The following is a 25,230-nucleotide window of genomic DNA, read 5'->3' as shown; positions in this document are numbered from 1 at the left end:
ATGCCTGTGGCAGGCGCAAGCCCCCCCTTGAAAGAAGGTAGGGTGGGGGTGATGGTTGAATTCTTGCACCTATTCTCTGGGGGGTGGGGGGGCTGATTAAACCCAAAAGCATGTGATTGCTGCATTCGTTTTCTTTTTAGGCTTTCTTTCTTCTATCGTCACCTGGAGATCTAGTCTATGGTTGTTTTTCTTAACAGAACAAGATATCCTGAAAATTTAGAAGTTAAGAGTGTTGAGACAAACCATTTACATCAGCTTTATCCCAAAAGAAAAAAAAACTGTTCCTGTAACTGTTTATGTAACTGATTATAAAGTGTGAGCTGTAGTTTGGCTTCAATTTGCTTGTACAGAGGTATGTTGTTGGCCAGATCACCTGGTGAAAACAGAGTGGAAAATGCCTTAAAAAAGAAAACTAATGCAGCCACCACATCTAATGATTGGTAAGCTGCAAAATATATCACTTTTGGTTCTGGGCTTAAAGGGGTTGTAAAGGTAAATGTTTTTTTAAAATGCATTAAGGTGAAAAAAACATCTCACACTGCCGGCACCCCCCAGTCCCCCCGTTTTACTTACCTGACCCCTCAAAAGTTCTGCGCTTGCCCCTGCCGTCCTCTTCGCCACTCAGCCTGGCCGCTGATTGGCTGGAGTGGATGGACTGAAAGCAGCGCAGCCATTGGCTCGTGCTGCTGTCAATCACATCAAATGATGCGGTGTGCCGGGGGGCGGGGCCGTGTGATACAGCAAGCGGCTATAGCCACTGGCTGTATCATGGGAGCACGCCCGCAGGTGCATCTCCCCATGCGAGGGAGCTCGCATGAATGTGAGAAGTACCTGCGGGAGGAAGCAGAGACAGCCACCGAGGGACCCCAGAAGAGCAGATTCGGGGCCACTCTGTGCAAAACGAGCTGCACAGTGGAGATAAGTATAACATGTTTGTTAAAATTTTTATTTTTTTATTTTTTTACTTTACAATTCCTTTAATATCACTTTAACCACTTGCCACCCAGGCCAATTCTGACATTTCTCTCCTACATGTAAAAATCATAATGTTTTTGCTAAAAAATTACATAGAACTCCCAAACATTCTATGTGTTTTTTATCAAAGACCCTAGAGAATACAATGTTGGTTGTTGCAACCTTTTATCTCGCACGGTATTTGCGCAGCAATTTTTCTAACATAGCAACACTACTTTTAAGGGTATTTTATATGGGAAGAGATTCAGGGTCAGGTAGAATGGTTTGGACAGTTCGGCAACATCTGTATTCTGTTAACATAAATCTGCAGAAAAAAATAATTTTAAAAACACCAGGGCTTAATAACTTCCTTCCAAACTCTGATTTTAAAAGCCTAGGGTTGAGCTTAAGGTTCCGTTCTTTACACCAGTTGGCTGTTTGGGTGTTCAAGTACACACCGAAACAAATACCCATTCAGGGGGAGCCAAAGGTCATGTATAATGACATTACTACCATGATTATACATGACAGCTTCCTGTTGCCAACGGTTGTTGACCCCTTTTCTACCAGGGTATGTCTTTAAATAGTGGATCAGTGGCCTTATGTTTACAGGAGCCATTCAAAAACAACACTGGATAAATAGACATTGGTGGCGAGTCTGTAATAACTAGTGTCCCGAGTTGTCATTAGATGTCGTGGTAAACAGGGAAACTGTACCAAGTTGATTCCAAGGGCTAGTTACCATGTGATTGGACATTATAGTGATCACTTGATTTATAATGTTGATCTCTCCCCTTCCCCTGCAACAGAGGAAGGAGAGAGATCAAGTACTCATGAATGGGAAAAGAAAGCATGCATCAGCTATTGCAGCTTCATCCATTCAGTTTCAGTGACACAGGGATTTTTTTAACCCTATCGTGCTCACTCCTCTCCTACACATTATCTTAATGCTGTCTCTATATGACCTGTATATTAACCCTTCCACCTCCCTTATCATGCACTTCTGAACATTAAACCATTCTTCTTTCAGCATGATCTCCTCCCTTTGGAAACAGAAAGGGCAATAGAAGCTGAGGGTAAAGGTGATGGACTGGTCAAGCATGTCTCCAGACCTAAACCCTATTGAGCATCTGTGGGGCATCCTCAAACAGAAGGTGGAGGAGCACAAGGTCTCTAACATCCACCAGCTCCATGATGTCATCAGAAGGAGTGCAAGAGGACTCCAGTGTCAACCTGTGAAGCTCTGGTGAACTAGATGCCCCAGAGGGTTAAGGCAGTGCTGGAAAATAATGGTGGACACACAAAATATTGACACTTTGGGCCCAATTTGGACATTTTCACTTAAGGATGTACTCACTTTTGTTGCCAGCAGTTTATACATTAATGGCTGTGTGTTGAGTTATTTTGAGGGGACAGCAAATTTACACGTTATACAAGCTGTACACTCACTACTTTACATTGTAGAAAAGTGTAATTTCTTCAGTGTTGTCACATGAAGAGATTTAAAAAAATATTTATAAAAATGTGAGGGGTGTACTCACTTTTGTGAGACACTGTAGACATGTAAAAATCATATTTTTTTTTGCTAGAAAATTACATAGAACCCCCAAACATTATACATGTTTTTTATCAAAGACCCTAGAGAATACAATGTTGGTTGTTGCAACTTTTTATCTAGCATGATATTTGCGCAGCAAATTTTCAAACGTGTTTTTTTGGGGGGAAAGAAACTGTTTTGTGCTAAAAAAAACAAAAAAAGTAAATAGATACCTTACATGTCATGCACACGCTCGTGGAATGGTGGCAAAGTTCAGTACTTAAAAATCCCCATAGGCGATGCTTGAAATTTTTTTACTGGTTACATGTTTTAAGTTACAGAGAAGGTCTAGGGAAAAAATTATTGCTCTCACTCCAACGTTCACGTCAGTGCCTCACATGTATGATTTGAATACCGTTTTCATATATGGGCGGGACTTATGTATGCATTCGCTTCTGCGTGCGAGCACACGGGACAGGGTGATCAAAATATATATATATATTGTTAATTATACTTTCCTTTTTTTATTTTGACACTTTTTTGAAGAAAAAAAAATGTGATCACTTTTATTCCTATTACAAGGGATGTAATCATCCCTTGTAATAGGAATATGACATGACAGGTCCTCTTTATAGTGAGATATGGGGTCAATAAGACCCCACATCCCACCACTAGGCTGGAAAGCCTGAAATAAAAATAAATAAACCGATCCCGCTTCCCAGTCGAAGTTGCGCAGTTTTTTTAACCACCTCCCGCCCGCCCTATAGCCGAATGACGGCCGTAGAGCAGGCGGGTTCCTTCGACTGGTCGTCCCTGGACGTCCTTGTGTTTACTTCCGCAATGCGCGCCGCTGGGGGTGTGCATCGCGGAAGTTTTGTATTCGCCGTGTCTCCCGGAGACAGGCAAACATAGATCGCCGTGAACGGCCAATCAAAGCGGCCGTTCACAGCGCGATCGCAGCTGCCAATGGGAGATCATCTCCCATTGCCGTGTCTCTCCCTCCTCACACAGAGACAGCGTGTGAGGAGAGAGAGGATCTGTGAGTCAGCCCCAGTGCCAACTGTCAGCCCCAGTGCCATCTGTCAGCCCCAGTGCCATCTGTCAGCCCCAGTGCCAGTGCCATCTGTCAGCCCAGTGCCATCTGTCAGCCCAGTGCCATCTGCCAGTAGTGCCAGTGCCACCTGCTAGTGCTAGTGCCAGCGCCAGTGCCACCTGCCAGCGCCATCCGTCAGCCCCAGTGCCGTCAGCCCCAGTGCCGTCAGCCCCAGTGCCACCAGTGCCGCCAGTGCCAGTGCCGCCAGTGCCAGTGCCACCTGCCAGTGCCACCTGCCAGCACCAGTGCCATCTGCCAGCGCCAGTGCCATCCGTCAGCCCCAGTGCCGTCAGCCCCAGTGCCGCCAGTGCCGTCAGCCCCAGTGCCACCAGTGCCAGTGCCGCCAGTGCCACCTGCCAGTGCCAGTGCCACCTGCTAGCACCAGTGCCACCTGCCAGCGCCAGTGCCATCCGTCAGCCCCAGTGCCGTCAGCACCAGTGCCGCCAGTGCCGCCAGTGCCACGTGCCAGTGCCACCTGCCAGCGCCAGTGCCACCTGCCAGCGCCAGTGCCATCCGTCAGCCCCAGTGCCGTCAGCCCCAGTGCCGCCAGTGCCAGTGCCGCCAGTGCCACGTGCCAGTGCCACCTGCCAGTGCTGTCAGCCCCAGTGCTGTCAGCGCCAGTGCCGCCAGTGCCAGTGCCACCTGCCAGTGCCACCTGCCAGCGCCAGTGCCACCTGCCAGTGCCAGTGCCACCTGCCAGCCGCAGTGCCATCTGCCAGCCCCATTTGCCAGAGCAATTAGCCAGAGCAAATAGCCAGCACCATCTGCCAGTGCCAGCCCCAGTGCCATCTGTCAGCGACATCTGCCAGTGACATCTGCCAGCGACATCTGTCAGCCCCATCTGTCAGCCCCATCTGCCTCCAGTGCCATCTGCCTCCAGTGTCATCTGCCTCCAGTGCCATTTGTCAGTGCCACGTGTCGTCAGTGCCACGTGTTGTCAGTGCCACGTGGGGTCACTTTGTGGGCATTTCCATTTTCCTGGTGCTCCAGGGCCTTCAAAACTGTAATAGGTGGTTGAGAAATGAAATGTGTAATTTATGCTCCTAGAACGCCTGATGGTGCTATTTCAATATTGGGCCTCTGTATGTGGCCAGGCTGTGTAAAAGTCTCACACATTTGGTATCGTAATACTCAGAAGGAGTAGCAGAACGTATTTTGGGGTGTCATTTGTGGTATACACATGCCATGTGAGAGAAATAACCTATTACATTGAAAATTTTGTGAGAAAAAAAAAAAAAAAATCTTCATTTTGCAAAGAATTGTGGGAAAAAGATGACAACATCAAAAACCTCACCATGCATCTTAGTAAATACCTTGGAATGTCTACTTTCAAAAAAGGGGTCATTTGGGGGGTATTTGTACTTTCCTGACTTGTTCGGGTCGCAAGAAATGAGATAGGCCACCAGTACATCAGGTGTGATCAATTTTTTATGATTCGCACCACAGCTTGTAGACTCTCTAACTTTCACAAAGACCAAATAATATCCACTAATTTGGGTTATTTTTACCAAAGATATGTAGCAGTATAAATTGTGGCCAAAATTTATGAAAAAAAAATTATAATTTGCAAAATTTTATCACAGAAACAAAGAAATATGCGTTTTTTTTCAAAATTTTCGGTCTTTTTTCATTTATAGCGAAAAAAAAAAAAACCCCCAGAGGTGATCAAATACCACCAAAAGAAAGCTCTATTTGTGGTAAAAAAAAGGACACAAAATTCATTTGGGTACAGTGTTGCATGACTGAGTAATTGTCATTCAAAGTGTGAGAGCACCAAAAGCTGAAAATTGGTCTGGTCAGGAAGGGTGTTTAAGTGCCCAGTAAGCAAGTGGTTAAATGCAGAGGCTGGGAGTGACGTCATAACATCACGCCTGGCCTCCAAAAATCATAGAGACTTCGGCGACCATCTGGTTCACTGGAAATCTCTATGATCAACATCTGGGGCCAGTGGATCCTCTGTCCAACTAACCGATCGTAGCGGTGAGTGGGTAGAAGCACCGGAGGCTGCCGGGAGGGGGGGGAGTCCCCTCTCGCCTCCCGTAGGAATGATCAAGAGGTGGAACAGCCACTATGATCATTCTTATGGTGTAGGGAATCACCGGCTGAAAATGGCAATATCTGAATGATGTCTGTAGCTATAGGCATCATTCAGATATACCCGTTCAAAATCTGTCACGTCATATGACGGTGGGTGGGCATGAGGCGGTTAAAGTTACAATAAACTCTGGATTTAAATAAATTATATTCAAGTATGTGCGATTTTGAAAAAAGTTCTTGCACTACTTTGGTGTGATTTACAGTGCGATTTTGCCCCATAAACTATGCAGACTCGCATAATCACAATGTAAATTTCATCAAAGTTGCATTGCAATAGGGTTAACCGAGCCATAAAGAAGATCAAAAAGTGAGCGAAGATATTGAAATATTTTTAGAATAGAAAATAATGAGATAAATAGCAAAGAAGATGCAATACATGAGTAAACTTATTGCAATATATATAGATTATGAAAGAGTACATTTTCAGTGAAGATGTCATGCAAAAACAGAAGAGAAGGTAAAAAAAATAGAGTGTATCTAGATGTGAGTTTTTAATTATTGATTTAAAAGTGATGTTTTAGTGTTGCAATGGGTTAGATCTGTGATGGGGTGAATTGCATCATCTCCACAATAGAATCTTGATATGGAAGCCCTGAACCCCCAAATAGTAGAGCCCCTAAGCAATCAGTATCTGTGGTTGTTTGCTCTGGCCCACCCTTTCTGTTTATAGCTGCTCATTACATTTAAAATCTATATTATTCAATTGTTCATCTATAATGTGAGTCTTCTGTTAGATCATAACCTACATCACTCGGAATGTTTTTGGTTTAATAATAATCACCGTGTTTGTGCATGCATATTTGGACAAATCTATTCACATAATAGATAAGATAGATAGATAAGATAGATAGATAGATAGATAGATAGATAGATAGATAGATAGATAGATAGATAGATAGATAGATAGATAGATAGATAGATAGATAGATAGATAGATAGATAGATAGATAGATAGATAGATAGATAGATAGATAGATAGATAGATAGATAGATAGATAGATAGATAGATAGATAGATAGATATTTAAACATGTACACTTATATTACTCCTAGAATTGTTAACTTGTGAATACAACCATGGTAAATGCATTGCTTTGCAACTATTGGCATACATCATGTCTATATTTTTCTCTGGTGTTTCTGGTAAAGTTTACAGTACAAATTACTTTCTGTGCAATATCCAAGGGACCAGATTCAAAATACTCCATAATAGCATCCTCAGTGTCCACTGAACTTGCTTTTTCGCCCATTATATTCTTAGTGTGAAATTGAATTTCTTCCTTTATGTTCCCCCTGTTGCTAGAAATCTGTTTGATAAATCATACTGGCAATCTATTTCACTTTGCACATAGATAAATGGTGTGTTCTTAAAATAAAAGTTGCAGTGCTCTGCCTTTGGTCTTTTAAGGTATGACTATCAAGGGAAAATGGCTGCATGCAAGAGATTAAATTATAATAATCCTATCCATTCTGATATTGCTATAAACCTCCATGCACAGAGCCATTTAAGGTCAGCACAAGGTAAGTAGGATCAACTTGAAGCAGACTAACACATCTTGCTTTCCCATGGAATGTAGAATACAATGTGTCAATATTTTTTAACATTTTAGCTTCATATATGTTTTATGAAATACCAATTAAGCATTTAGACACAGCAACACTACTTTTAAGGGTGTTTTATATGGGAAGAGATTCAGAGTCAGGTAGAATGGTTTGGACAGTTCGGCAACATCTGTATTCTGTTAAAATAAATCTGCAGAATTTTTTTTTACAAACACCAGGGCTTAATAACTGCCTTCCAAACTCTGATTTTAAAAGCCTAGGATTGAGCTTAAGGTTCAGTCTGAACACCAGTTGGCTGTTTGGGTGTTCAAGTACACACCGAAACAAATACCCATCCAAAGGTCATGTATAATGACATTACTACCATGATTAGACATGACAGCTTCCTGTTGCCAACGGTTGTTGACCCCTTTTCTACCAGGATATGTCTTTAAATAGTGGATCAGTGGCCTTATGTTTACAGGAGCCATTCAAAAGCAACACTGGATAAATAGACATTGGGCGGCCAGTCTGCCTGGTAATAACTGTGTCCCGAGTTGTCATTAGATGTCGTGGTAAACAGGGAAACTGTACCAAGTTGATTCCAAGGGCTAGTTACCATGTGATTGGACATTATAGTGATCACTTGATTTATAATGTTGATCTCTCCCCTTCCCCTGCAAAAGAGGAAGGAGAGAGATCAAGTACTCATGAATGGGAAAAGAAAGCATGCATCAGCTATTGCAGCTTCATTCAGTTTCAGTGACACAGGGATTTTTTAACCCTATCATGCTCACTCCTCTCCTACACATTATCTTAATGCTGTCTCTACATCACCTGTATATTAACCCTTCCACCTCCCTTAGGCCGTGTACACACGGGCGGACTGTATGGCGTACTTAGTCCGTCAAAACACATTTCAGCGGACAGTCCGCTCGTGTATGGGCTTCAGCGGACTTTTTCAGCGTGCAGTCTGGCGTACTAAGTATTTCGGATTTTTCGAAATTCTGTCCGTCGTACTTTGGTTTCAGCGGACAATCCGCTCGTCAGTAGGCTAGTTCGACGGACTAAGAATGGCGCATGCTCAGAAAGGATTTACACGGCGGAAGGGTGCTTTGCTGTGTATTGGACTTCCTATTTCTAGTCCCGTCGTACGTGCTGTACACATCATCGCGCAAGCTTTCGACGGACTGTTTGTGCATCCGTGTGTGGTCAAGTCCGTTCAGTCGAAAGTATGACGGACTGTCCGTTGGATTGTATGACGGACTAAGTACGCCATACAGTCCGCTCGTGTGTACGCGGCATTATCATACACTTCTGAACATTAAACCATTCTTCTTTCAGCATGATCTCCTCCCTTTGGAAACGGAAAGGGCAAAAGAAGCTGAGGGTAAAGGTGATGGACTGGTCAAGCATGTCTCCAGACCTAAACCCTATTGAGCATCTGTGGGGCATCCTCAAACAGAAGGGGGAGGAGCACAAGGTCTCTAACATCCACCAGCTCCATGATGTCATCATGAAGGAGTGGAAGAGGACTTGGACATGAAGAGATTTAAAAAAAATATTTATAAAAATGTGAGGAGTGTACTCACTTTTGTGAGACACTGTAAGTACCACACACTATTTAAAAGAAAGGTAGAAAACAAAAAATAAGAGTAGATAGAGAGAAGATGGTAGAAAAAAGGGGGGGGTGGGAATGGGGGGGGGGGGGTATAAGTGGTGATGTAATCCCAAATGAATAGAAATTATAGTCAAGGCAAATAGAGTAAAATAACCAAGGCAATAATAGTGTGTCATCAAAGTCTGGATGTAAAAAATCCTTAAGCCAAAGAAGCCAGAGTTTCTCAGATTGACCAATTCGATCACTTTTGATTGCTTCTATTTTAGCATGAATAAGAGCTTTATTAGTTCTGTGTATAGTTTCAGGTGGAATTAAATATTTAGTTTTTCACGCCTTAGCAATGGTTTGTTTTTCAGCTGTTAGGAGCTGTCAAAGAAGGCAAAATTCATTCTGTGTGATCCCATCAGAATTCAGGTTTAATAGGGGTGCAGCAGGATTGAGCTGTATAGGTGTATCAAAGATTTTGGAGTAAAAAACTGCCTTCCAGAATATTGGGCAATTGGGCAATCCCACCGAATATGAAAAGGTATTGGTAACTACAAGCACAAATACACAGATACATATAATACAGGGAATGTAAATGGCTCAGAGCATCAATCCATAATAGGCAGGCTGGCAGTTCAAGAGTTAAGCATGTAACTGACAGTTCAAGGGTTTGGATAATAAAATGGCAGCTGCTGTCCTCAGAGAGCTGGCTCTGTAGTAGGCAAGAAAAGGGTAGAGAAGGAAGCGCCACCTGAGTGTCATTAAAATTAACGCTTTTAATGACACCAGGTAAAGTAGCACTTACAAGATAAAAAGATAAAAAGGCTGATCTGTATTAGTGTGTAGTCCTCAACTGTATTAGTGTGTAGTCTTCAGTGTGCCCCTCTGGTCCTGTTCCAGTGATGCTGCAGGGATGCTGGGCTGCAGGGGGTGGATTACCAGCCAGGGATTCCTTCTGTGGCCATCAGGAAGAAGCTAAAGCAGAGTGGAACGCACGTGGAGCGCGTGAGATGTCACAGGTCGTTTGATCACTTCCCGGGATCAGTTTCCGGGGAGGGCTTATCCAGAGAGGAAGGCTGTGGATAGGCTGTAAGGAGGCTACGCGCTCTGAGCCACTGCTCCTTCAATAGGCCTATGCAGTTGATTTTTGATAGTTAACTGTTAATCCCAAAATAGGTGCAAAAGGGTTTAGGACAGAGAGGAGGTGCTGTGATGTGGAGAGATGACATGAAGAGTAAGATGTAATCTGCAAAAATACATACTTTATGATTACATCCAGCTAATTCATTACCTTTTATGTTTGGATCAGATCTAATTAAATGGGCCAAGGGTTCAATAAGGAATGCAAATAGGAGGGAGAAGAGAGGACATCCTTGATGGGTGCCTACTCCAATAGGGAAAGGGTCTGATTTAAACCAGCATATTTGACACATGCATTTGGCTTGTCGTAAAAGGATGAAATCCACTTAAAAAAATGCGGTCCAAACCCCAATTTTTGAAGAATATATTGTAAGTATGGCCATGAGACAGTGTCAAATGCTTTTCTTATATCAAGCGATAAAAAACATGCAGGTAGATGTCTGGATTTAGCAACATGGGTGAGTAAAGAAGCTCTACAAATGTTATCATTTGCATGGTGTGTGGGGATAAACCTATCTTGATCTAGATGAACAAGTTCGCCTGATACTTGATTCAAACAGGTCACAAGTATTTTAGCTAAAAGTTTAATGTCAATATTAGGAAGTGAAATAGGACAGTCATTTGTCCAAGAGGTTGTATCAGATTTAGATTTGGGAAGCATGGAAATTATGGCCATTAAGGATTCTGAACAAAAAGAGTGTCCCCTCAACAACCTATTGAAGGCCTCAGTTAAGATAGGAGATAATATATCAGAATATTTCTTGTAGTAGGAAGCAGAAAATCCATCTGGGCCAGGACATTTATTAAGTTTTAAAACCTTAATAGCCAAGAAGACTTTTGTTGCAAAAAATGGGACACTTGAGTCGTTCACGGTGGATTTGTGAAAGTGTAGGAAGGGTAATTTGTGAAAAAAGGGAATCAGCAGCAGCATGGTCAAAGTTGTGGTTGGGTGAATATAATTTAGCAAGATTTGAGTGGAATGCGTGTAAAATTTTGACATGGTTGCTTGTGTATGAATCACGGTTTAGTTTGAGTCACGCACATGTCCTAGTTTTTTGCAGTGAGCGCAAGGTTCAAGCTAATAGAGTATTTGGTTTATTTGCTTTGAGGTAATAAAGGTGTATGTATTAATTTATTTGCAGTCAGTGAGAAACAGGTTGAATTCTAAGCGGACTCTATCAAGTCTAGCTATAGTAGAAGGGGAGGGAAAATTTTGGAATGCATCGTGACACAGATTGAAGTCATTTTCTAGTTTTTGGTGAAGGAGCTTAGGCTCGCGTTTGAGATATGATGCTTGCCGGATAAGCATACCTCGAATTACAGGTTTATGGGCTTCCCAAAGAGTGAGAGGGGAAATATCTGCAGAAATGTTGTTAATATGATAGTCAATGAGAGCATGTTTAATATCTAGACAATAGGACGGGTGAGTTAGAAAGGAATCCTTAATGCACAAAGACGAATCCTGAGATCTTGGGATAGGGGAGGAGATGGTAGTACAAACTGCACTATGATCAGACCAACTAAAGGGCGTAATAATTTATGATAGGATTTCTGGGGCCATGCCAACACTTTATATGATCAATCCCAGAAAACAATTTGTGTGGATGTAATAACGTAAGGCGTTTATGAGCTTAATTGAGCTCACGCCAAGAGTCTAAAATGTAATGTTTAGAGATAAGTTGATGAAATGAAAGCTTAGGGGAACAGGAGGAGGGAGAAGGGGGAGATTTATCCAGGAAGGGAAAAAAGAACTTGTTTTGAATCTCTGCATAATATCACTGTACCTAACTTGTGTGAATCAATTACATGAAAAAGATGGGAAAGAAATGATAATGGATGTTTATTAGGAGCTTAATATGATACAATGGTTACAGCAACATCACAAATACGCTCAATAAGAATGTGGCAGCGGCCTTCAGGATCTTTAATATCAGATGAAAGTACAAATGGGGTTCTACGGTGAATAACTATAAGAAAACCTCACTGTTTAGTAGCTGCCGAGGCTGTATATACTTGTGGATAAGAGGAGCTGAAAAAAGGAGATTGTTCAGTAAAATGGGTCTCCTGTAGGCAAAGAATATGGATTTTAGCTGTGGCAATTGATTGAAATGCTTTAGTGCATTTTTGTGGTATATTAAGACCTTGGACATTTAGGGTCAAAATGTTTAAGGGAGTCATATTGGTAATATAAGGAGTTGCATAATAAAAACAATAAGTTCTGACAGTAGGATCGCATACAATTCAGTATAGGGAGTGGGAAAAAGGAAAGGCTGTAAGAAAAGGAAAGGAATTGGCTCTAGTTGAGCAAATATTACTTATTGCTTATTGTGTTATTGAGCTAATAGCCCAAGAGAATGGCGTACTGGGGGAGCGGCAAGCGGTCCACCAAAGGCCAAAGAGTTACCATCAGAAGCCCACATAATAATGGGGATCCAAGGCTAGCAAACTGGAGGCTCAAAAACACCACCAAAGGGAACACTGCCAACAATAAAAAGTAGTACATAAATAAGAAATTATACCATTATCCCATTGTCCCAAAACGTTCTATACCCATCAATGTGTCATGAGAGAGCATATAAAGAGAGATGGAAGGGATGGAGTAAGGTGTATACAAGTAACAAAAAACATCACAGAAAACATTCAAAAAATTAATAAAATCTCGAGGCAATGTAAAGAAATATAGCGAACAACTCGCTGCTGTCAGTAAAAAAAAAAAGACCAGCAGAAAAGTAAGAAGTTAAGCAGTAGAAAATGTTTGCATCGAGTGAGTTCTAAACTGTTAAGACAAAAAAAAAAGTTTATCAAACATCTATTTAGTTGGAAGTTAGTTGAAAGTTTATTTCCTTCAGTAACCATTTTATTTTGTGCGTTGTTTTGGTTTAGAGTCCATTCTATAGCATAGTTGTTTTGTAAGGAAGATTGGAGTTCAGCAGAACAGCAGACATATTTAAATCCTTGGTAAGTGAAGCAAATTTAAAATGGAAAGTGCCATTGATAGGTGATTTGATGTCGCTTAAAAGCCTGAAACTTAGAGATGGGTGAGTTGAGATAGATCAGAAAAAAGTTGATAGTTATGTCCCTGGAAAATCAGTGAATCTTTTGCTCTAGCTGCAGCTAGAAGTTGTTCTTTGGTACAGAAATAGTGAAATTTGGTGATAATATTGCGTGGTGGACCATCAGCTTTGCGAGGTGTGAGGGCTCTATGAACCCTGTCCATCTCCATTCGTTTGACTGGAATGGAAGGCTGTAGCTCTTGAAATAGGTATAGCCTAGTGGCTTGCAAATCAGTGACAGATTCAGGTATTCCGGGTATATGGATATTGGAACACCGGGCCCTATTTTTGTAATCTTCTAATTGAGATTAAAGGACTACGTTTTCCTCTTTGAGGTTTTCAAATTCAACTGCATAAGCGTGGGTGTTATTTTTAGAAATCAACCTCAGGGTCCTCAACAAACATATAGTTATTCAACACTTCAAGATGGAACCTAGCAAAACTATATTGCAAGCAATAATCCTGGGAGATTGGATGCTATCCATCTTTGTAAAAGATGTATACTTGCATACTATCATTCATGAGACATACCAGTAGTACCTTGGTCTCCCAGTGGAAGTCATATATTATCAGTTTGTATGCTTTACTCTTTGGCCTCTCTACTTCCCTGCGTACATTTTGAAAGCTCCCATTAGAAGCTGACTAGTTAATCAGAGAGAAAGGTGTAAGAATATGTAATTACTTGGACAATGTCTTGTTGCTAGCGCAGAGTTGAAATCAAAAAATCCATCATGAACTGGACACAGTTAGATCTATCATATCATGGCAACCTACCTCCCAGAGCCAGAGAATCAGCAAGTGGACTACTTGTCCACAACAGCTGTGGATGACAATGAGTGAGCTTTGAGGTTGAAGGTGTTTGCCTGACTCATACACCAGAGGGGTTGACCTAAGATAGACCTCTTCTGTACCTCATCAAAACAGCAAGATGCAAGTTCCAAGGTTCTTAAATACCCAGGCAACAGCCATGGAAGTGCTTACTTTTTTTTGCATGGTCAATGTTTTTCCTCTGACTCCACTTATGGCCAAGTTCATCAGGAGTTCCCTCAAAGCACAGGTGTCTGCCCTCCCCTCGCAGCGTTTACTAAGATAGAGTGTTCTACCAATCCCTTAATCATTTAGTTCCTAAATGCAATACTCTGCATCAGACCCCCAAAAGATAAATCCTATCTGGTTGCTATAAAAACAATTTCACTTTTGCAACAGTGTTAACAAATGAGCCCCTATGTACCAGTTTACAAAACAATGGTGCTGTAATTAAGCAGATACCTGCTTTAATATCTAAACTGCAAAATGACACATGCAAATGGTTTAGCTGTCATGAGCTGTAACTACTGACATCTCCTAATTTATTTATAATTGCCTAAGTAGTTATTCTGTACCTGTATCTCTGGATCGCCACAACTCTTTATTGATGCATTTTAAGCTTTGCATTTATTAGTGTCTAATAAACATAATTTTAAGTGTTCTGTCCAATTTGTTGTCTGCACTGTGAATATCAATAATATTTTCACGATATCACGTACAGTTAATAAAATGTATGTCTCTCTGTGCATAAATACATTATTAGAAGTAAAGCAATGCATCTAGGAGGATTGCCTTGCATAAAAAAACACAGAACTCTCTCTAGCTAATTGTCAGTGGTTCTTAGGCAGTTATATCATGCTTTGATGTGATACTAATTAGTCTACAGCATTTTCTGGCCTTTTTATCCTTCGTGATTTAATTGAGGAAAATGTATGAATTGCACACTGTGTCATGAAAGCTGCTTCATACATGAGTGAGATCATGGCCATGTCTTTAATCTGTGATGTTTTTAAGTTCGCTGCCTATGTTACAGGCATATTAAGCAGCAGTTCTCTACACAAGTGCAAAATCCGCCTACATCCATTAAGAAGCAGTCAGAGACAGAGGGAAAACAGTGCTAAAATAGAATCTTGTATTTAAAGAGGTAGAGGAAAGTATACATTCAGCTTTGGCTGATGGAGAGTTTGTTATATTTACTATTGATTTACAGCCACCATTGTCAAATTGAAGAAAACTGATTGATTGTTGTTATGCTTTATATTGATCTACAGACAAGCAGGCACTTTAGAAAAAAACTGATTTGCAAACGATAACTTGCAAGCTTCTAAAAGGCATGCTGTATACTATTGGCCTTTTTTCTAAATCATATGACACCAATGTATCCACAATTATATATGCAGAAGAGCCAATGTGATAAGCAGATTGCATTTTACTCCAAAGTCTGCTTTATTGTGCAAAAATTGCCCATTTATGAAATTTTTGGGTGATTCTCAGATGTATTTCTTTTTTCTATTTAGGTATACCTCATGAGATAATTTCATAAGGCTAATATCCTAACAATTGCCCATAATAAAAATTGTAACCTCATTTTTATTCACCCAACTGAAATGCTTCTTTGTCAGTGTCAGTTAGATTAAAAAAAGACCCAATCTAATTGGTTGCCATGGGTTTTTGCACTTCATATTGCTTTATCTAAAATAGATAACATGTAATGTGCAATGAAAAAAACACTAAAGGCAAACAACAGCACCGAGTGCCAGTATTGAACTACAGTATACATATAGTATATTATTGAACTACAGTATATATAATGCTAAACTCGAAGCAAAAAGCTAACTACTGTATATTATTGATATACATATATGGGAGCTTTATTACCCAACAAAGGATCTGACTTTCTGTCCACCTAGCCTTGAGACTTGCATATCTCTTCCAGAGAGAAAAGCCAATCTGATGAACATATTTTTCTCTGCTGCAGTTAAGTTACATAGTTAGGTCACCTCTCTTCCCTCGGTATATAATTAGACGGTAAAGGAGCAGCAGCAGGTCGATAAGGCCATCTCTCTGTTCTTTTCAACCATCAGTAAGTATTGTTTGGCTCCGAAGTATGCTACCCACACTCCAAGTTTGAGGCCTACTAACATTTGTTGCTTTTAAAAATACATTTGAAGTAGAACCTACATTTTAGGAAAAATCCTAGTATTCTATGTCTAGTATGCTGAAAAAAAACATACTGAGGTGATTATATCATAGGTTAGAGGCTGCTCTGTCCTTCAATACAATATGCAAAAAGAGCATCTCGCATGGGACTTTGTTGCAGGCAGACAATATTCTTGCAACCAATTTTTTAATTAAAAGAAGAGATATTTATTTGTACATATATGATTAAAAATTAGTCATGTACATGAATGCTCTGGTCTCTCAATGCACAATGTCACCAACTTTTCTCCAAGCAGGGAATGATCAAAACAAACATTATACATAAGCGAATAATTGTGTTGTCACCAATCTCCCAAATTGCAACAAAATCCCATGGAAGATGCTCTTTTTTACGTACTTTTGTAATGTGTACACTGCTTGTGGTGTGTGTGTGTGTGTGTGTGTGTGCAGTGCAGTGTAAACTCCTGGGCCAGTTCCAGCATCTGTAATGCTGCGTACACACGTAGCGGACTATCCGGCGGACTTCCCGCCGGACTGTCTGCCGGACTTTCCGAACGGGCTGCTTGCCCACACACAGCACTTTTTCAGCGGACTAATACGGCGTACTAAGTCCGCCGGACTATCTGCCGTACTTTTGAAATGAACGGACTCACCCACACACGCGGAGGAAAGTCCGCTCATTTTGAGCGCGTCTCCAGGTAGGCGGGGCCTGCGAAGGAGGCGTTGATGGCCTTGCCACCTGGTATGGACTTAAAGGGGAACCCCAATGTCGAAAAAATCTGCGTGGGGTTCCCCCCAGGTCCACATCAGACCCTTGTCTGAGCACGCTACCCGGCCGGCCAGAAAAGGGGTGGGAAGAGCGAGCGCCGCAAAGCACCTTGTTTATTGCACAGCTCCGGGGGTCTTCCGTCTTCGGGGGTCTTCTCGCCGGACTCCTCCGCTATCTTCTGCTAGCTCTTTTGCTAGCGGAGGAGCCCGGGTTTCTTCTTCGCCGCCGCCCTCTTCTTCCGACTTCGGGGGTATTGTCTCCCTCTTCGGTTCTTCTTGCCGGTCTTCTGTCGCCGCCTTCTGTTCTTCTCTTCTTCTCTTCAGATGTTGCCTCGTCACTCTCTCTGCTCACAATGATGGGGACAAGGCATGTGGCGACTTATATATGGACATCACCGGATGATGTCCCAGCCCAGTATGATGTCACAGTCCCAGAGGATGCTGGGACGGTGACATCATAATAGGCGGGGACATCATCCGGTGATGTTCCTATATAAATCGCCATACTCATTCACATAGGGTGGGGGGCCGGTATCCAAGGACCCGCTTATTAAAGGGGGCTCCCGGATTCCGATAAGCCCCCCGCCCGCAGACCCCGAAACCAACGGCCAGGGTTGTCGGGAAGAGGCCCTTGTCGTCATCAACATGGGGACAAGGTGCTTTGGGGTGGGGGGGCCCCGAGGCCCCCCTTCCCCAAGGTATCCCCCATGTTGAGGGCACGCAGCCTGGTACTGCTCAGGAGGGGAGCCGCTCGCTCTTCCCCCCCTTTCCTGGCCGGCCGGGTAGCGTGCTCGGACAAGGGTCTGATGTGGACATGGGGGGACCCCCACCCCGATTTTTTTCGGCGTTGGGGTTCCCCTTTAAGTCCATACCAGATGGCGGGGCCAGCGACACCTCCCTCGTGGGCCCCGCCTACCTGGAGACGCGCTCAAAATGAGCGGACTTTTCTCCGAGAAGCTTTTTAGCAGGGTTGCTCATGGGGGTTTAAACCAGGATCAAAACACACCTGAGCTCATCCCTAATGCCCTGTACACGCGATAGGATTTTCTGACAATAAATGTTGGCTGTGAGTTTGTTTTCAGAAAGTCCGATTGTGTAAATGCTCCATAGAAAATTTTTTGGTGGAATTTCCGCCAACAAATGTTTAACAGCAGGTTCTCAAATTTTCCGACAATAAAACTTGTTGTCGGAAATTCCAAACGTGTGTACACAATTCCGAAGCACAAAAGTCCACGCATGCTCAGAATCCAGCAGACGAGCCACACTGGCTACCTCACCACATTTTTGACATTTGGAATTTCCGACAACATTAGTGTGAACGTGTGTATGCAAGACGAGTTTGAGCCAACATCCTTCGGAAAAAAATCCACGGTTTTGTTGTTGGAAAATCCTATTGTGTGTATAGGGCATAATACAGACCCAGACACCTAAATGTACACCACTATGGATCTCATGTCTAATGGCTTGCTCATACTAGCGACCATGTGATCTAGGCTGGGAGTTGGGAAGCAGCATTATCTTATTTATAGCAAGAAATAGGTACTTCTTACTTAAAATAGTAATGTGATTCATTAATGCTGACATGTTACCTATTGATTCATGTGAAGTCTGAATTTTAATGAGAGGTCCACTTTAATTACCCTCTGTATTGAGCTACTTACATTAGACACTTAAGGATATGTGATATGCTTTTGTATTCTCTGATTATGAATTATGACCAATGCTTTAAACTAGTGAGTCTCAGCATTTGTTATGTCAAGGGTCACTTGGCAACACTTTTAAAGCAGTAAGGACAGCTTGATAGAAAAGATATCTGAATGGCAAACTAACTTTTTAGTGTTTTATTAGAGACAGAATATAAAGTTCAAATAAAAACATTTTAGGAATACAAAATGTGCAAAGACAGGTTTATAATTTAGGACCAGAGACGTGCAGCAATTAGGGGACCACTAGCAGTTTGCAGACCACTGCAGTGCCTGATAAACCTGTTTTAAAATATCATTATTATTGGCGGTTCACAGATCTCATCATAGGTGAAATAAGTTTACTGATTAATTCAGAAGCCTGTTTGCTTATAGCAAAAGTCAAAGTAGTATTTGAAAAAAAAAAAAAAGGTTTCGGTTGCAGCTCCATTTACATAACCAGTCAGGTGTTCTTTGCCATATGTATCCCATTATGGGGATTTTCCTTAATTTCCTGTACTGTAGACAGGAAGTGATTTGAAATCTCTCCAAATTGAGGGAAATACTCTGACAGTTGTCATCATAACAAGCATTGCCATTGGATGATTTTACCTGTATTCCTGTTGTGGTAACAACTCAAAAGTTTTAAAGAATAAAAACTTCTACATGTAATACTTTTTCATACAAAAAAATGTATGATTTTCCCTGCATGTAAACACATAGAAGTGTGAACATAGTGTGTTTATGAGATGAAAGAAACTTGCTCATAAGCTTTTTTTTATATTGGTCAATATATTTTCTGTTAAAGTGTCACTAAACTTTTTTTTTTGGATAGAGTGCAGAGCAAATAGGAACCCTTTCAGGTTTTTATTGCTGCCTGTGCCCCCATTATGGAGATTCAACCTCTCTATTGGTCCTGTTTACCATTATTAGTGAAAGGGAAAGTAAAAAGTAAATGACAATTTTGGGTTATCCTCAGAACAGCAATACAGGGGAAATCTTCCAATTGTAATGCTAGTTTAAGCTACCCTGTTGACAACCAAGGATTTCCCTCACTTTGGAGGGATCTCCACTCGCTTCCTTTTTTGGATATAAGACAGAAAGTGAAGGAAAATCTCTACAATGGAACACAACATTGAAATGGGGTGTAAACTTTCTTTACCTTATCCAAAAAAAATAAAAAAAAATAAAAATGTTGCCTTTAGTTCTACTATAAAGTATATACATTGCTATTGGCTATGTAGTCATTTAGTAAACAATTGCCAAAAAATAAGCAGCATTTAGCCTCATCTATAAAAGCGTTGGTTCTTCCAAGCCATGCTCTTGCTGTCTGCTGTTCTTTGGTGCTACCAGCTGTACTTGCACATCACATATTTTGAGGAAAACTAAGAAATGTTATTCCTGCCTTTCCAGAAAGAAACAACTGTACAAATACATGTATTTTTTTCTCTAAAACATAATTAGTGGTGTTATACTTTTCACTATAAGACTTGTTGATATACTACAACTACATAATATGAGAACCTGTTATTAAATTTAAATTAAATAATGGTGAGCTGCCAGAATCATTCCCATTCCCTACCTGTTCACAGAGGGTTCCAATAAGCCCTTCCAAGTCTTGTTTTTCATGAAGTACCATCTGTTTTTCCTCATACTCCTGCTCTAACTGCATCTCAAACTGTCGAAGCTAGAAACCAGAAGAAGACAAAAAGGGTTAAAAAATATTAATCTTCATGTAATCTGACTATTTTTACTTTCTAATTTTATGTAATAAATGTGACTGAGCACGTCTGGAGCTACTTTGATTTCCTATATTTTATTTTATATACTTACAAATAGGTTTAAAAAACTTTGATCTTCATCAACCTACATTTTTTTTCTTCCAGGGGTACACATAACCTGGAGACATTTACCTTTGTCTGGCTCTGCCTGGTCGTATCTGCTTGAATCAGCCTGTTTTTGGTAGAGCCTGTTTATAGCCATATTGCCGGTTGTCCCAATGACATGTTGCTGTATTCTATCATTTTTTATTTTTTTTTAAATAACAAGACTCGCAAATCTACTTTTGTTGTTCACATTGCTTAGCTAACCCATTCATCCAGGACTAATTCTCTTATTGAAAACCAACCAGTAAGTCTGAATGTTTTGGCTGCAACTCCAGGTTAATCAGCAGGTGGCAGTGCAGATAAATTCTAAGATTACAATTCATGGTTCCCTGAATTTTAAAATTTTTTTGCATTAAATGGTTTTAGTTATCAGCCCAAATGTATGTAAATATATTTTATAAAAAGCTTGCATTTATACAACGTTACTTTTTTCATTTATTCCATTAGATAATATGCAAACATATTCAATTAAAATTACCATTTGTAGTGCAAAATATATGGCATGTATAAACAACAGCTATACTTTTATTTGTAAACAAATATGATTTTACATTAGTGATATAAAAAAAATGCTGTATTTGAACTGCTAAAATTGAAGCATTTGTTTGTTATTAATTAATGACCAGTTTTAAATGCCTTTGGCAACATCAGCACTTGCCAAGAAACATCTGGTATGGTTTTCCCTTTACAATTTGTTGGGCATTTCAGAAATGTAATCCCCAATGACAATATTTACTCTAAAATAAAAATGTATTAAATTAAAATAATTATGTGTAAAGGGAAATAACAACAACATTATATAAAAAGAAAAAAAACTGAACGATGACAATTCCCTGTGGTAAAAATAAATAACTTTGAAAGTAGGATATGTTCATTTTTTAATTCATAATGAATTACATTCCTGTACCCAAAACACACATATGCCCTTCTAGCACAGTTTCATGATTTCATCAGTCACCGATCATTAACATACCCTTCTTTGACACGACTGGCGAATATCCTCCAGTTCTTCCTCCTTGTCCTCCAATTCTTTTTGATGCATCTGTTTCATACGCTCAATTTCCATTTCAAAACGGACACGCATCTGTTGTGGAAGAAGAAAGAAATGTCTTTTAGTTACAGTGTATCAACAAAGATTAACCAGACAAATGATCCACAATGCACGTCTTTAAGTTATTCGTGTCTTGAGAGTGTGGGAACTTGTCCCTTGGGTTCTCATGTGAGGTTGAGCCAGGCTGGCAACCCTGTGCCTAGTTCTCGTCATCCCCATATTTCTTTTTCACATTCAGTATTTTTCTATACAGCATGAAGCACATTAAGCAGTGTAATTAGCAGCTGAGCCCATTGGCTCCTCTTCTGCTATGCAGCCATACTGGTTAGATGCAAGTACAGTCGTAAGGAACCTGAAGCACTCTAGGGCTGGATAGGTACATTTCAAGCCCAACTTAACCTATTTTATTTTTTCAAAACATTTCTCCACTTTGTGTGTGTGTGTGTGTGTATAAGCACTGTTGAAGCATGTCCCTTGCCTGACACAAGAGCAACAGTGGAAGGGATAACGGTAAGCACATTACAGCCACTTGGTTTATTTTGAGGTTTGCATATTGATATGTAATAACATGATGTGCGTGTGTCTGTGTGTTGAGAATCATACTGGTGGGCTTTATATAGTATCTGAAGATTGATTTTAATCTTGGTGATCAAATTGTAGCAATAGACTGGCCACTGATTGTATAAAAAAGGGCTTGCATCACAGGTCCACTGCCAGTGTTGGCTCTCATCAAAGTATTCCTTGTTCCAACCCAGTTGATGGATATTATAACAACTATATTCTGAGTCAATATTATTTCTCATGCACTTGATACCACCACTTGGTACTTTAGCTCTTAGTAGCTCTGTAAAGCCTTTCTAAAACAGAAGGTATTCACTTTCACATTCTATCACATATCTCAAAATGAATTGCTTTATGTCACCATTGGCCTAATATAGCCTAATATTCTGAATAAAAACTGTATACAGCTGTTTCAGGCTATTTGACAATTATCAGTGCATGTTATGGAAACCATTGCTTCTATGTAAAAGGGCTTGGGATCCAATAAGTCAGTATAACCATAAAGGTTTTGGAGAGACTTGACTAAAGCGTTCAAAAAGCCATCAATTCTAATCAGCACAAGAAAGTCTTCCTATAACACAAGGTAATCCCATTAATGGTATACAGGTGCACAATCATTTTGGCCCAGTATACATGTTCATGATTGGATAAGACTTGTGGCAGCAGAGGTCTTATTTCTGGGAAACTACAAAACTTCCCTTAACACAGAGTGCTCTTAGGCACACAATTGTTTTCTGAAGTGATATTTATCAACCAACAATCGCCTCAAGTCCATGAGTAGCCTTAAAGCGGAGTTCCACCCAAACGGGGATGCTCCACTTCTGCCCCCCCCCCCCTTCACTGCCACATTTGGCACCTTTTGGGGGGAGGATTAAGAGGGTACCTGTTTTTGACAGGCACCCGTTCCCACTTCTAGCTCAGTTCGTTGTGGCAAGCTGACCTGCAACCCATTCACTAAGTACAGTGCAGTAGGAAACCAGTTGTAAAGCTGCAAGGCTTCACTGCTAGTTTTCCTTTGTCAAGATGGTGGCTCCAGCACCCAATAGCCCTCTGAAGAATCGGCTTGGCTGAGGACACTGCTGGATGCCTGGACAGGTAGGTGCCCTAATATTAAAAGTCAGCAGCTACAGTATTTGTAGCTGCTGACTATTATTTTTTTCGGGGGGAGCCTGGAGCTCCTCTTTAAAGTGGACCTAAAGGCAAAATAAAAATTGGCATACAGTTTATGATGCAGTGTGCCACTAGCATTAACATACCAGTTTTTGTTTGTTTGACTCACCCTTCACCCCATAACTTAGTTTTATTACCTGTTGATCCTGAAAGTAGGACTGTAAATTTTACATTTCCTTTAACAGGGTGCCACAGCATTGCTCCTCAGTGGACTCTGTGGAAGTTGTCTTGGATGGACATATCGTATTCTTATTATTATTCAGGATTTATATAGCGCCAACTGTTTGTGCAGGGCTTTACAACATAGGGGCAGTTACAATACTATCCAATACAGGAGGAATCAGAGGGCAATTACTTTAACCACTTGCCGCCTGCCATATAGCAATATGATGGTGGCAAAGTGGTTTAGCTATCCTGATTGGACACCATATAACATGATCAGGACAACAAGTTGGAACACGCCCGCTGGGGCACACTGCGCGGTGATCAGTGGTGCTGTGTGTCAGTCTGACACACCGCAACTCCGCTTGTGGTATGGAGTCCCGATCAGCGGTTCTCCCTGTCAGAAGGCGGGTCTGAGCTGATAATCAGCATATTGATTATCAGTGCAGCCCCATCAGATGTGCCCATCAGCTGCCAATAATTGCCCATCACCTGCCAGCCTGTGCCACATAATAAATGCCTGCCAGTGCCCATAAAAGTGGCAATCAGTGCCCACAACAGTGCCAATCAGTGCCCATAAAAGTGCCAATCAGTGCCCCATCAGTAATGTCTGTCAGTGCCCTTCAGATGCCAATCAGTCATGCCTGTCAGTAGCTTCTCATCAGTAGTGCCCATCCAGTGCCACCTACCTGTGCCCATCAGTGCCACCTATCAGTGCCCATCAGTTTTTTTTTTGAAAATTGTGGGTCTTTTTTTGTTTATAGCGGGAAAAAAACGCAGAAGTGATCAAATACAACCAAAATAAACCAAATTTGTGGTTATAAAATAATAAAAATTGTGTTTGGGTACAGTGTTACATGCCGCGCCATCACCTACTATTTATAGGTAAGGGTTTTTTTCCCAGATCATTCACATCTCCACTTATGTTTTTATTGCCATCCATTTTCTTTGTTCACCTCAGTCATGATATATTTTCTTCTATCCTTTTTTTGTTTCCTTTCTCTTTTCTCTTTCATTTTCCTTTTCCCCTTTTTTCATCTTTTTATTTTTCTTCCTCTCCTTTACTTTCTTTCATTTCAGACATTTCACCACACGGGTACTTATGTTCCTTTTTGCAATTTTAGGTTCTAGTAACTCCTTAGTTACACTTTACACATATTTTTTTATTACTCCAATTAATTATAGAACTATCATCACTATTCATCACTCATGTGGATACACTCAGTGTCATGGTTATGCAGTGATCTTCCTGTTTGCTTACCTGGTGGTTTTTATAACCTCTCCTCTAAGCATGGCTCCACCCCAGGCCCTATCAGGGAACCTTATATTAACCTGTGCTCTGAAAGACAAGAGTGCTGATCAACCATTGTGTATTCCTTTGTGTGTTTAGCTTCCTGTTACCTGCCGTGTGCTCTTCTGTTGTTCCGTTACCGACTTTGGCGTGTCTTTGACTATTCCTGTTTGCCTGTGATCCTGACCTTTTGGCGTGTCCCTGACTATTTCTGTCTGCTTGTGGCCCCGACCTTGGCTTTGTCCCTCACCATCCCTATCCTCCTGTTGCCTACTGTGGGTGTGAGCTGGGGGACCCTGGGGGTCGCGACCTGCAGCCAGTTGCAGCCAAGTCCATCCTCAACACTCAAGGCTCTGGTGAACACCTGCTGGCTCTTAGACTCCACGCACCAGGGAATCTTACGCTCTAACCCCGGTGGGACCTGTCTCCTGTCTGCAGCAGTCAGCCGTAGGGTCCACAACTTTGCGGTGCACTGCTGATCCCTACGGTGTGCATCTGTCACCTCGCCTCAAGGTGACCTGACACTCAGTATATGGAGACTTTTTTGTGCACCTGGCCTTCCCTCCTTGAGCTCCTTCCTCAGCTCCCAGACTAGACTCATTTGGTGGCCTGTGCCTACGGACCTCATGGGGTTCACACACTATTCACATGTGAGTATCCATTGGGGATGA

At 41.3% G+C, this 25,230-nt stretch overlaps 1 protein-coding gene across 3 annotated transcripts in view; it reads right to left on the bottom strand.

The window, feature by feature from the left end:
- MYO18B (myosin XVIIIB) overlaps window positions 1-25,230 on the bottom strand; it is an 861,659-nt gene that overhangs the window by 309,652 nt on the left and 526,777 nt on the right. For all 3 annotated transcript variants that reach the window (XM_077461361.1, XM_077461362.1, XM_077461363.1), the window contains 2 exons: window positions 21,298-21,408; window positions 20,021-20,125 (listed from right to left, as the gene is read on the bottom strand). In XM_077461361.1, coding sequence (XP_077317487.1) covers window positions 20,021-20,125; window positions 21,298-21,408 — 216 coding nt within the window. The remainder of the gene's footprint in view (window positions 1-20,020; window positions 20,126-21,297; window positions 21,409-25,230) is intronic.

This window comes from Lithobates pipiens, unplaced genomic scaffold (assembly GCF_037356315.1).
Source record: "Lithobates pipiens isolate NorthernLeopardFrog02 unplaced genomic scaffold, aLitPip1_a1.2 Scaffold_3, whole genome shotgun sequence".
In the NCBI taxonomy this organism is placed as follows: Eukaryota; Metazoa; Chordata; class Amphibia; order Anura; family Ranidae; genus Lithobates; species Lithobates pipiens.
Note: the sequence above shows the minus strand (reverse complement) of the source record. Positions and strands in the feature narration are given on the sequence as shown.